The 13,877-nt window shown below is 40.7% G+C and overlaps 1 protein-coding gene across 4 annotated transcripts in view; it reads left to right on the forward strand.

Moving 5' to 3' along the window:
* The window catches only part of KIF23 (kinesin family member 23), a 41,278-nt gene that overhangs the window by 15,666 nt on the left and 11,735 nt on the right, over positions 1–13,877 (forward strand). For 2 of the 4 annotated variants that reach the window (XM_013993340.2, XM_021100679.1), the window contains exons 4-11: positions 3,668–3,773; positions 4,039–4,175; positions 4,392–4,501; positions 5,397–5,567; positions 7,304–7,345; positions 8,011–8,123; positions 8,282–8,403; positions 9,960–10,062. In XM_013993340.2, the coding sequence (XP_013848794.2) occupies positions 3,668–3,773; positions 4,039–4,175; positions 4,392–4,501; positions 5,397–5,567; positions 7,304–7,345; positions 8,011–8,123; positions 8,282–8,403; positions 9,960–10,062 (904 nt within the window). The remainder of the gene's footprint in view (positions 1–3,667; positions 3,774–4,038; positions 4,176–4,391; positions 4,502–5,396; positions 5,568–7,303; positions 7,346–8,010; positions 8,124–8,281; positions 8,404–9,959; positions 10,063–13,877) is intronic. The other 2 variants (XM_021100676.1, XM_021100686.1) reach the window with 1 other exon arrangement.

A 13,877-nucleotide genomic window follows, 5' to 3' on the forward strand; every position in this document is an offset into this window, starting at 1 on the left:
AAATCTCTAGTTCCATCCATGTTGCTGCAAATGGTATTCTTTGTTCTTTTTTATAGCTGAGTAGTATTCCATTGTGTATATGTACCACATTGAATTTCACCTCTTTTTTTTTTTTTTTTGTCTCTTCCGGGGCTGCACTTGCAGCATATGGAGGTTCCCAGGCTAGGGGTCTAATTGGAGCTACAGACGCTGACCTATGCCAGAGCCACAGCAACACGGGATCTGAGCCGAGTCTTTGACCTACACCACAGCTCACAGCAACGCTGGATCCTTAACCCACTGAGTGAGGCCAGGGATCAAACCTGCAACCTCATGGTTCCTAGTCGGATTCATTAACCATTGAGTCACGATAGGAACTCCTGAGTTTCACTTCTTTATTACAGTAAATTTCATGTATGTATAAATAGTACAGAAAGTTTGGTAGGGATTAAAAGTTCTTACTACCTTGTGATAGAAGGCAACATAGGATAAAGCAAAGAGTGTTGGAATGGAAATGGCTTTGATGCTGATTAGCTCGAGGCTTGGGCACGTTCCCTCTTGCCTCAGTTTTCTTTACCTGGAAAAGAGTGGGAGTTTGTTTGTGAGGACTTGGAGGCCATCTGATTGACCTGTTGGCATTATCCTTTGTGCATCCTTTCAGTTCTAAGATTCTTTGTTCTTTCTGTGAACTCTAAAGCTGTTTTAGAATTAGAATAAAAACTTCTATAAAGGTGAAAGCTTAGCTGAGGTAGGTGGGTGATCTTTAACACGTTATAAAATGAACCATAATAACTAATAGAACCTACATCAGAAGTTGTAAAAATGAAATGATTCACTGTCATGCTAAGGCATTGTTTGACATACAGGTAATGCTAAGTGTCAGCTGTTGTCTTTTTTATGATGATGATGATGTATTTGAGTCCTAGTCTGTACATGTCTCCTTTGGATGCTAATTTTAAAAACCTAAGAGTCGGAGTTCCTGTCGTGGTGCAGTGGAATGAATCTGACTAGGAACCATGAGGTTGTGGGTTTGATCCTTGGCCTTGCTCAGTGGGTTAAGGATCTGGTGTAGTTCCAATTAGATCCCTAGCCTGGGAACCTCCGTATGCCATGGGTACAGCCCTAAAAAGCAAAAATAAAAATAAAATATAAAAACATAAAGAGTCAGGATGATGATATCTGAGCAGGCTGAATTTAAGGTAAAGTGTATACAATAGGAAAAGGGCCATGTGACAAAGGCTATAGTTCATAATAAATTCTAATGAATACTCATGCATCGAATAGCTTAGCATTGATATTCATGGAGCAAAAAACTGCAAGAAATTCAGGAAAACCACAGGAACAATTGCAGTGTCTGCAACCTAATGAAACTAGAAAATAAGAAAAATAGAAAGAATAGAACTCTAGTCCCTGGACAAGTAGGACATTTTAATTTACATTGAAATATATTTATATACGCCAATCCCTAGTCTTATTTTCCAAGTAGGAGTTTGGTAATAATTTTGATACTATAGTTATACTTTATAATAGTCATATTTTGAAAGATTTGATAATTGAAGTATTATTTTTTATTATTATTATTTTTTGCTATTTAGGGCTGTACACCTGGCATATGGAAGTTCCCAGGCAAGGGGTTGAATTGGAGCTGCAGCTGCCAGCCTACACCACAGCACAGCAACGTAGGATCTGAGCCGCATCTGTGACCTATGCCATAGCTCACGGCAATGCCAGATCCTTAACTGAGTGAGGCCAGGGATCAAACCGGGTCCTCACAGATTGGATTAATGAACTGAGTCACAACAGTAACTCAGAATTATTGCTTTTTTTAAGGTTACAATTTATTTAAAATTTATTTCATGGAAGAACTCAGATGAGATTATATTTACAGTTATTTTCCACTTTTTAAAAAATAAGTACTTCAAAACTCTTGGTTTTATGCTGCTGTGCCATTTTATTTTATTTTTTTAATTAAAAAAATTTTTTTTTTGTTTTTTTGCCTTTTCTTGGTCTGCTCCCGTGGCATAAAAATGGAGGTTCCCAGGCTAGGGGTCTAATCTGAGCTGTAGCCCCCAGCCTATGCCAGAGCCACAGCAGTGCGGGATCTGAGCCGCCTCTGCAACCTACACCACAGCTCACAGCAACGCTGGATCCTTAACCCACTGAGTGAGGCCAGGATTGAACCCATAACCTCATGGTTCCTAGTCAGATTCGTTAATCACTGAGCCATGACGGGAACTCCTGCTGTGCCATTTTAAATGACATATTTATAAAGAAAAAACAGGGTTCCCATTGTGGCTCAGCAGGTTAAGAACTTGACACAGTGTCCGTGAAGGTGCAGGTTCAATCCCTGCCCTTGCTCAGCGGGTGAAGGTTCTGGTGTTGCTGCAAGCTGTGGTGTGGGTCACAGATATGGCTCAGATCTGGTGTGGTTGTGGCTGTGGTGTAGGCTGGCAGCTGCAGCTCTGATTCAACCCCTAGCCTGGGAGCTTCCATGGGCTGCAGGTGAAGCCTTGAAAAGAAAAGAGGAGTTCCTGTCATGGCTCAGTGGAAATGAATCTGACTAGCATCCATGAGGACGCAGGTTCGATCCCTGGCCTTGCTCGGTGGGTTAAGGATCCGGCGTTGCTGTCAGCTGTGGTGTAGGTCAAAAATGTGGCTCAGATCTGATGTTGCCGTGGCCATGGTGCAGGCCGGCAGCTACACCTCTGATTTGATCCCTAGCCTGAGAACCTCCATGTGCCATGGGTGTGGCCCCAAAAAAGACAAAACAAAAAAAAAGAAAAATAGAAAGCAGTAGAATAGTTTATGAAGTAATGCTCAAGGATTTTCACACATCTATGACTGAATGTTGTAATACCTTTTGATTTTGTCAATTAAAACAAAATCGAGGAGTTCCCCTTGTGGTGCAGCAGAAACGAATCTGACTAGGAACCATGAGGTTGCAGATTCAATCCCTGGCCTTGCTCAGTGGGTTAAGTATCTGTTGTTGCCATGAGCTGTGGTGTAGATCACAGACTTTGCTCAGATCTGGCATTGCTGTGGCTGTGGCTGGCAGCAGCAGCTCCAACTGGACCCCTAGCTTGGGAACCTCCATATGCTTTGGACAAGCCCCTAAAAAAAAAAAGAAAAAAGAAAAAAGGAAAAAAAAAAGACTTAGTTTATGAAGCGTCAGTAGATGTAAAATATTCTCTTCAGTGTTTATAAATATTTACCAGGTTATTGTTCGTGTAATGTAGGTATGTTAATACTTTTTTATTTATTATGTTTTGCCTTTTGTTTGTTTTTAGGGCCATACCTGCGGCATGTGGAAGTTCCCATTCTACAGGTTGATTTGGAGCTGCAGCTCACTGCAGCTCACTGCTGGCATATGTCACAGCTACAGCAACGCAGGATTCAAGCCATGTCTGTGATCTACACCACAGTTCATGGCAACCCAGATCCTTAACCAACTGAGCGAGGCCAGGGATCGAACCCACATCCTCATGGATAGTAGTCGGGTTCATAACCTTCTGAGCCACAACGGGAACTCATCTCATTACTTTTTTAAAGGTTCCAAGTTTGAAGACTTTATATTTTTTATGTGTCTAGATCTAAGTGTTCATAAAAAAATCTGAATATGTTTAATCAAATATATTTGTAGTAGATATAATGGAATTTCATTTATTTGCTTCTTTTTTCTTCTCTACAGACTCAGTATTCATTTAAGCAAGTATTTGGCACTCATACCACCCAAAAAGAGCTCTTTGATGTTGTGGCTAATCCCTTGGTAGATGACCTCATTCATGGCAAAAATGGTACGATTCTTAGAGTTCTGTTGAATTTTCATTTTTCTCCCTCTGATAAAACTTTTTTGATACTTAAATATATTTGGTTTATGTTTGGCCTTGAACCCAGTTAATTTGTCAGGGGGCTGTTACACCTGATTTTTTGAGCTGGTTAATTTTAAGTGTTATTATTATTATTTTTTTAATACAATAAAGAAATATTATAAGTGGAAGACTTTTAAGATATAATCCAGTGTGTCTCCTGAATATGTAACTCTGACTTACTATGTTGTAGGTCTCCTTTTTACATATGGTGTGACGGGAAGTGGAAAAACTCACACTATGACTGGTTCTCCAGGGGAAGGAGGACTCCTTCCTCGCTGTTTGGACATGATCTTTAACAGTATAGGGTCGTTTCAAGCTAAACGATATGTAAGTCTAATTCTTGGGTGTTGTGACTCTTACTAGAGGACATGGGGCCAAGATACCTGTGGGTACAGCATTATTAAGAACGAACTGGGACATCATTATGAAACCTTAAATATGTTTAAATATTAACTTTTTTATTTCTTAAATGTATTTAAATACATTTCTTACTATTTAAGTCAAAGTCTAAAAATCATGATCTGATTTTTGCCCCCACTTCAGGTTTTTAAATCTAATGATAGGAATAGCATGGATATACAGTGTGAAGTTGATGCCTTATTAGAGCGACAGAAAAGAGAAGCCACGCCCAACCCCAAGACCCCCTCTAGCAAGTAAGTAATTACGTTTGTATGTAACACTGGCCTCAGGACAACCCTGTCTGGTGGCCTTCTCAGTCGTTGGCAGTGGTGACCGTGAAGCAGAGAAATTGGTCAGACTGTTGACTAGTGAGATCAAAGTTAAGGAGTGGTGTATTTTTTTTTTTTTTGTCTTTTTGCCATTTCTTGGGCCACTCCTGCAGCATATGGAGGTTCCCAGGCTAGAGGTCGAATCAGAGCTGTAGCCACCGGCCTACGCTGGAGCCACAGCAGCATAGAATCCCAGCCACATCTGTAGCCTACACCACAGCTCACGGCAATGCCGGATCCTTAACCCACTGAGCAAGGGCAGGGATCGAACCTCCAACCTCATGGTTCCTAGTCGGATTCATTAACCACTGAGCCATGACAGGAACTCTGAGGAGTGTTCTTAAGTAAGTTTATTTGCTCAGATGTTCTGTTTGGTTTTGAGTGCTCTGCTCTTGAACCACTGTTTACAGACAGTGTGCTCTGGGTGGGAGAGGGTGTAAAAACAGGTACTGTGTATCTGGGAGGACATGGGAGAACTGCTGGCCCAACCTGGAGTATGAAAAAGGTGCTCTGTGCATTTCTGCTATGATGGAGGTCATTTAATTTCCCCTTGGGATCATTTACCTTTTTTTTTTTCTTTTTTTTTTTAATGGGCTGCACTCATGGCATATGGAGGTTCCCAGGCTAAGGGTCCAGTTGGAGCTACAGCTGCCGGATCCTTAACACACTGAGTGACACCAGGGATCGAACCCACAACCTCATGGTTCCTAGTCGAATTTGTTTCCGTTGTGCCACAATGGGAACTCTGGGATCGTTTACTTTTAATATTGACTCACAATGTGTAAGATGAGACCTTTGAGCTTTTTGTTCCTTTTTTCAGACGACAAGTGGATCCAGAGTTTGTAGATATGATAAATGTACAAGAATTTTGCAAAGCAGAAGAGGTCGATGAAGATAGTGTCTATGGTGTATTTGTCTCTTATATTGAAATATATAATAATTACATATATGATCTATTGGAAGAGGTGCCGTTTGATCCCATAAAGCCTAAGTAAGTAGTGAGAGAGTCCCTTCTTAGCTGTTTAACCTTGGTGAAGTCACTTCACATCAATGAGCCTTAGTTTCCTCAACTATAAATGGGGATAAAGCTTCCTTTTGTTTTCAAGATGAAATATAACTCATATTTCATGCAGTCGTTGCTCAATTAGTAGTTGGTTATTAGCTAGTCATGCAGCTGTATTAGGAAAGCCAGTGGGTTATGGCAGCTAAGGAGATTATTCGTCTTAGACTTTATTTTTGAAAACTCTTAGCCCTGGGCTGTATTTTGAGAAGGGCCTTAACTGTATAAAGATGTGCCCTGGGACCACCTTTTAAGAACCTGACATATGTTGGGAGTGTGTAGCCTCTAAGCTGTATCTGGTGATCCTGACAAAATAGAGCCTAAAGTTGTCTGCACAACTGATACTCACAACCTTCCATCACTTAATTAGGAGTGACATCTGTATTGTCATTCCACTAGAGTTAAAATACTACTTCTTAGATTTCCTTGGATCTTACCCTACTGAGACTGAAGACCAATTATAACCTGGCATCACAAACTGCCTTTGTGCCAGAGCTAACTCTGGAATTTCATGTTTAGCACCACTGTCTTGTTCCTGAGTTGATAGTTTTGTTCTTTATTATTGTTTTTTTTAATAGTTATTTCCCCAATACAATTTTTTTTCTACTGTACAGCATGGTGACCCTGTTACACATACATATACACATTCTATTTTCGCACATTATCAGGCTCCATCATAAGTGACTAGACATAGTTCCCAGCGCTACACTGCTATGCTAATCCATTCCAAAGGCAATAGTTTGTATCTGTTAACCCCAAGTTCCCCAACCACCCCATTCCCTCCCCTTCCCCCTTGGCAACCACAAGTCTATTCTTCAAGTCCATGATTTTCTTTTCTGTGGAAAGGTTCATTTGTGCCATTTATTAGATTCCAGATATAAGTGATAGCCTATGGTATTTTTCTTTCTCTTTGTGACTTACTTCCCTCAGTAAGAGAGTCTCTCTAGTTTCATCCATGTTGCTGCAAATGGCATTATTTTCTTCTTTTTTATGGCTGAGTAGTAGATAGTTTTGTTCTTAAGCTAAATGCTTATCTTCAGTGCTGTCTTGTTAGTGCCTCTCAAGACATAAATATGAAGCCCTGTGTCATATATTTAACTTCTGTGTGTATGACTAATCAAATATTGGAGGAACAGCTAGAGTTGGAAAACCATTAGGATGAGAACAGGTGTCAGCATATCCAGTTTTATTTACTTCAAACAATTTACAGACTAAATGCCTTCGCATTTGTTTCAAAGTGTCAGTTGTGTGTACCCATCTTCCTAAACTTTTGTGATATCATTCATTACTACCCATTAGTCTATGTCTGCACATGTGCCAAGTTTCTGTTTGATTTGTTCTAAATGAGATTATTTTCTAAGAAGCTTATCTTGTTTTATTATGCAAAGGAATACTGACAAATGTGACTGCATGTCTTGTAACCTTTCTGGTAACTCCTTGAATGAACTCAGGGTGCTTATTTGGCATTGAATTCAGATTTTGTTAGGTGGTATTTAACCTGCTTTTTTGAGCTGGTTGAGGTTTAGTTTTTAACATAATGAAGAAATACTGGAAGTGGAGGATTTTTAAGATGTAACTCATTGTGACTGCCACATACTCTGGACTAAACATGTTGCTGTGATGTGGCTGCTGCAGAAACAGTAACTTCTACCTTATTCCTTTGGTAGGTGGAACAGTTGCAGCACACCCATGAGGAACACTGAGTTTGTGTATGTGATGGTGGTGACTCTTTTCTGAAGGAGAAGGGTGCAGTTATACTAGTGGGTGGCACCTGTGGCATGTTTGCATGTAGGTGGTTTTTCACTGGTACTGGGCTGTTTGCTGCCAATAAGCCCTTCCTTGCTTCCTGAGAAATCTGCCATTTATTGACTAATGGTGGCTGGTAAATGTTTCTGCCCCCACCATTCACAAAACCAAGGCCAGACTGGCCGTACCTTTCTCATCCTCCCTTAGGCTAAAACTTGACCAGCCACTTTGAAAGGATTGCCACTCCTGGTATATACCAAACTCCTTCTGAATTTGTTCTTTGTTGACACTGACGTCAGAACCACCTCTATCTTTGATCTTTTAAAATTAGGAAAATGCTAGATTTTGATGCTAAACCTGTGCATGTTTCGGTGCTACACTACTACTTTGACCTCTAATTGTTTAGTAAGTGTTGTTTCCTGTGCTTTGTTAGAGCAAATTAGCGCAGAGCTTTTAAAACAAAATAGATTCCTATCATGTAACTAATCTTGACTATCTTGAGTCTTGCTTAGGCTTATTTCCATTATAAAAATGGATGTCATGTTGGCTGGCATTTTAGTCTCTGTCTAAGTTGCACTATTAGTACCTCACAATTGAGGAAGCTAATTTTCTTTTTTCTTTCCCATAGGCCTCCACAATCTAAATTGCTTCGTGAAGATAAGAACCATAACATGTATGTTGCTGGATGTACAGAGGTAGAAGTGAAATCTACTGAGGAGGCCTTTGAAGTTTTCTGGAGAGGTTAGAAGCAGAGCCAGAATAACAAATATATACAATGATAAATGTAGTCCTGAAAGCTGCTACTCTAATTTTCAGCAGTACTTTTTGGTTTGGTAGAAAGTTATATACACTGGAATGACTTGGTTCAAGTTTGATCAATGATTTCTCTGTCACCATAGGCCAGAAAAAGCGACGTATTGCTAACACACATTTGAATCGTGAGTCCAGCCGTTCCCATAGTGTGTTCAACATTAAATTAGTTCAGGCTCCCTTGGATGCAGATGGAGACAATGTCTTACAGGTAAAGCTGTAATGCATGGAGTTTTTCTTGTTCTCAGTCCTTAACTTTGGGAATTAAGAGATAAGTTGTGGAGATTTCATTACAATGAATATTGTTCTAGAATTAATATATGTGTAAGTGGTGACATTTTAAAAAAATTGTTCCATTAATTAGATAGTATAGTTTTGGGAAACTGGCTATTAAATCTTAAAACCTGGAATTTTGCTGTGAAAAAGGTTTACAAATCTTTATAAATGCAGAGATAAAACAGTGAATCAATATATTCTTGTTTTGGCATTCTCATCGTGGCTTAGTGGTTAATTAACCTGACTAGCAGCCACGAGGATGCAGGTTCGATCCCGGGCCTCGCTTAGTGGGTTAAGGATCCAGTGTTGCCGTGAGCTGTGGTGTAGGTCTAGACGTGGCTCAGATCCTGCGTTGCTGTGGCTGTGGTGTAGGCTGGCGGCTACAGCTCTGATTCGACCCCTAGCCTGGGAAGTTCCATGTGCCACAGGTTCGGCCCTAACAAGACCAAAAAAAAAAAATATATATATATATATATATATATACATATATTTGTATATATCTCTGAAGGCTCATTTTGTATATAGAAATTCAGTTAATGGTTTTAAAATGTCAGCAGCTAACTTTCCAGAGTAGGTACAATTTAGGAGTGGCTAATTCTAAATTGTTCTCTTGTCTGATAGGCCAGTAGGGCCCCCATCTGCTGATCACTGTCTGCTGCTGAGCTTGTCATGCTACAAGGCTTGTATCAATTATAACAGCATTTGAGTCCAAATATAAATCATTTAATAACTTTAAGCTATTAAATGTAATTCAGTGCAAAAAAAATCATCAAATTGTGCTATATTATGATGGTTTCTAGATGGCACAGCATGGTGCTGAAGACCACCAGGACTTGAATTCTGATTCCTATTCACTTACTAGCTATTTTGCCTACTTGTAATATATTCCTTGTAATGCCGTGAGGATTAAAGGAGGTAATTGCATGTGAAGTTCTTAGTCCAGTGCTTGGCTTACACTCAGCACTTGGTCAATGTTAGCAGAAAATGCTTCTAAGTTAAGCCTCCATATACTTGCTTTCCTTTGAACCACATGTAATATTATAACATCAGTTAAGGGTATCTCTTGACTTCCATTTCTTATAAAAAATTATTAGAGAGTTAGAAAATTATTAAGTATCTGATTACAGAAATATTTAGGATGGCCCTGTTCTAGACTATTTAGGAAACATTTTCTGAGCTCCTGCTGAATGCTAGGCACTGTTCAGGGTGGTAGAAATGAAGTGGTTGGAAGTCAGAATCCCTGCTTTCATGGACCTTACAGTATAATGTAGAAGACTAGACAATGGGCAAGATATCATTAATGTTATGAGTATACATATCACAGGCTTTTAGCAAATTCTTCCCCTGAACATGTATCTTTTGCCCCTGCTGTACATTTTGTATTCTGCAAACATAGTTATGAGACTTAATTTGATTTGACTATATTTAAAGAACACTGTAAGCCAGTTATAACTCATGGTTATGTTGTTGGCATGATGATCTTCCCTTCAGGAAAAAGAACAAATCACCATAAGCCAGTTATCCTTAGTAGATCTTGCTGGCAGTGAAAGAACTAACCGGACAAAAGCAGAAGGGAACAGATTACGTGAAGCTGGTAAGCAGAAGCATTGTGCTTATTTATTATTGCAGCTTTCAAAAACTTGCAAATGCCAGTTTATTGTCTGCTTATTGATAGGTGGTTTAAGCATGACTGACTTAAATTTGACAATTTAGAGGCTAACTTGTCAAATGCCAATGCTTTTCCTTTAGTTATGCTGGTTTGGTATTGTTCTGTTACAACGCATTGTTTCCTTTAAGAATGAAGAAGAGTGACTAAAATCAATATAAAATAAGTTTTGGAGTTCCCTTCATGTCTCAGTGGTTAACGAATCTGACTGGGAACCATGAGGTTGTGGGTTCCAATCCCTGGCCTTGCTCAGGGGGTTAAGGATCCAGTGTTGCCTCGAGCTGTGGTGTAGGTGGCCAACGCGGCTCGTATCCCATGCTGCTGTGGTTCTGGTGTAGGCCGGTGGCTACAGCTCCAATTAGATGCCTAGGAACCTCCATATGCTACAGGTGTGGCCCTAGAAAAGACAGAAAGACAGTAAATAAATAAATAAATAAATAAGTTTTATTCATATGGAAAGAATCATATCTGTGGCTAACATGTCAGTACTGGGTCCACAAAATTAAGTGATTTAATGGTTATTCCAACATTCATGGTGGTAAAAATCTGTTTTTGGACATTGGAAAAATACTTGGGCACAAGATCCAATTGAAAAGAAATCTATGTGTGTCTTTTTCAATTTTTCATTTAACACAGCCATTCCTGTTATGATGTTTTATGCAAATAACACTTATGGAGAACCTGCTGTGTGACAGAAGTTAAACACAGATGTAAAAAATTGAGACCTGCCCTAGAGAGCCCAGTCTAGTAAGAGAGGCAGATAATGGGAGCATTTCAGGAGAGTATGAGGGAAGTAAGTGTACGGTACTGTGGGTTACAGGGCAGGGCTGTTCCATCCATTCTGGTGCTTTGGAGATGAATGTGCAAAGCTGACACTTAAATTGAGGAGTGAGCTCTATGAAGGATGGGACTGAAAGCATCATTCTGAGAGAATATGACACGGTCAAGGTTACTGAAGTGGAGAACTGTGACCACTGAGGCAGGAGGGCAAGGCAAGGTCATGAAGACCCTTGCCTATCATATTAGAAAGTCTGAATTTTTTCTTGAAGGAGTTATGGTGCCTACCAACTATCGAGAACTAGTGCAGGAGTTCGCTTTGTGGCTCAGTGGTTAACAAACCCATCTAGGAACCATAAGGATACGGGTTCGATCCCTGGCCTCACTCAGTGGGTTAAGGATCTGGTGTGGCGATGAGTTACGGTGTAGGTTGCAAATGCGGCTTGGATCCCAAATTGCTGTGGCTGTGGCTGTGGCTGGCAGCTGTAGCTCTGATTTGACCCCTAGCCTGGGAACTTCCACATGCCCCGAGTTCAGCCTTAAAAAGCAAAAAAAAGAAGAAAGAAAGAAAGAACTAGTGTGTATCATAGTATTTACTACACATGGTATTGATATCTTGATTCTGACTTTTTAGTATTATATCATACTCATTTTCAGATGAGGCACCGGGTTGGAGGAGGTTCAGTAATTTTTTTTAAGGTTAGAGACTGGTTCAAACCCAGGTTGGTTGGATTCTTAAAACTTGTGTCTTTCTGCTGTTATACAGCCTCCCCTTAAAGTCAATGAAGGATTAGTCTTTCAGAAAGATCGTTTTCCCAGGGTTGTGGATTAATTTACCAGAGGCAAGTCTAGAGATGTGAAAAGCAGTCAAGAACCTCTTGCAGGAGTTGCCGTTGTGGCTCAGCAGTATCGAACCCAACTAGTATCCTTGAGGATACAGGTTCAATCTCTGGCCCTGCTCAGTGATTTAAGGATCCGGTCGGTCTTCCTGTGAGCTATGGGGTAGGTCGAAGACAGGGTTCGGATTTGGCGTTGCTGTGGCTACGGCATAGGCCAGCAGCTGAGCTCCGATTCCTCCCCTGGTCTGGGAACTTCCATATATTGCAGGTGTGACCCTTAAAAAAAGCAAGGAAAAAAACATTTTGCAGTAATTCAGATAATCACGTGGTGGCAAAGATCAGACAAAATTAAGAGCCAGTTAGGAAGTAGGCCCATGTGAATGTAGGGAGGAAGGAAGAGAAGTAGATAATCAAGGAAGATCCTGACTGAGAAGCAGCTTGAGGTGCAAGTGTGTGGTAGTTAAAAGAGTTTTGTGTTGGATACATTCAGTTTATTCAAGTGCAAGTGGACGCAGAGGTACATGGACTTGGAAAGAGAGAGATGAGACCCGAGGATGATAGGTTTAGGCGTTGCCAGTAAAGACATGATTGAAGCCATAGGGGAGATAAGATGATTCTTGGAGAACAATAAGGAACAAGCTGAGGGCATAGCCTTGGGGACAACAAATCCTTGAAAGGATGATTGATTTAGAGAGCCTGAGAAGTAGAGAGTCGGGGTAGCTGTGTGACTTGGGGGCTTATGAAATGTCTCAACGTACACACACACACACATAGAACATATATGAGAAGAGCATCTGGAATCCAGATCATCACTGATGGGAAAAGAGGTTTACCTGGAGTGGGAAGAAAGTAGAAACTTGAGGAGCTTCTGTTGTGGCTCAGTGGTAAGGAACCTGATTAGTATGCATGAGGATGTGGGTTCCATCCCTTGCTTTGCTCAGTGGGTTAAGGATCTGGCGTTGCTGTGAGCTGTGGTGTAGGTTGCAGATGCGGCTCAGATCTGGTGTGCTGTGGCTGTGGTGTAGGCTGGCAGCTGCAGCTCCAATTCGACCCCTAGCCTGGGAACTTCCATATGTCCAGGTGCAGCCCTAAAAAGAAAACAAAACAAAACAAAAAACAAAAAGAAACTTGAGGGTCTTGATGGCTTTGGGAGGAGAACCAGAAAGGACTATCAGTGTTGATATGGATGAGGAATAGGTGTGACACAGCTAGAGAGTGAGAACTAGAAGGAAAGGAGATTGTGGCTGGAACACACAGCCACACAGCCTCAGGTTTCTAGAGGTGGTGCAGTTCTGAGTGACATGGTTCAGGGTGTGGCTACAATGGTAAAGAGAGAAAGATTTACTGGACTTGTAGGAGGTCAGGCCCTCTGGTGGCATGTTACAGTGACCTTCCTCATAGATTGAGGGTCATAGCTAGGAACCAGGAAAGTGTTGCTGGCCTCCCCCTGCTCACCATCCTTATAAGATGCCAGGCTTTAGAAAACAAGCAACTTTTACTCACAAGGTGGTACTGAGGGAAAGCCCCAGCTTTGGGAAATAAAGGTAAGGTTGCAGAGTTTGCACCATGGGGATGAGGCGAAGCTTGTGGACACTCTCAGAATATTTTAGAGTGTATAACAAAATACACAATTACAAAAGGAGCCAATTAGACTGAAATGTGTTTTTAAAAGTGTCCTTAAAACCTTTGTCATATAGTAATTTATGTGCTTTATTAATGCCTTAAATAAAAACCCACCAGCATGTCTAATAACTATGTAATTTCAAAGCAGTAATGAACATAAATTTTTTGAGATCAGCAATAAACTGTACTGTGTTAGAAAACTATCTATGGCTTCTAATGATAAAAATCACAGGTACTACTGCTGTGGTTTTTGGCCTACATTCATAAATGAAGAAATAAGCTGAACTTCAGAGGTCAATAAAAATAGAGGTGTAATTTATTTCCCATCCATGTACGCAGACTCCCTGAAATGTATCCATGGACAACACACCTCAGGTTAGGAACCCCTGGCTCTTAGGGGAAGGTGGGAAGTCTGCTAACAGGAAGAGGGGTTTGGGAGAGCACAGTGGAAGAAAAGGAGGAAGGACCCTGGGAGCTGGGGTCAAGGAAGAGAAAGCACGAATC

Source organism: Sus scrofa, chromosome 1, assembly GCF_000003025.6.
Source record: "Sus scrofa isolate TJ Tabasco breed Duroc chromosome 1, Sscrofa11.1, whole genome shotgun sequence".
NCBI classification, from domain to species: Eukaryota; Metazoa; Chordata; class Mammalia; order Artiodactyla; family Suidae; genus Sus; species Sus scrofa.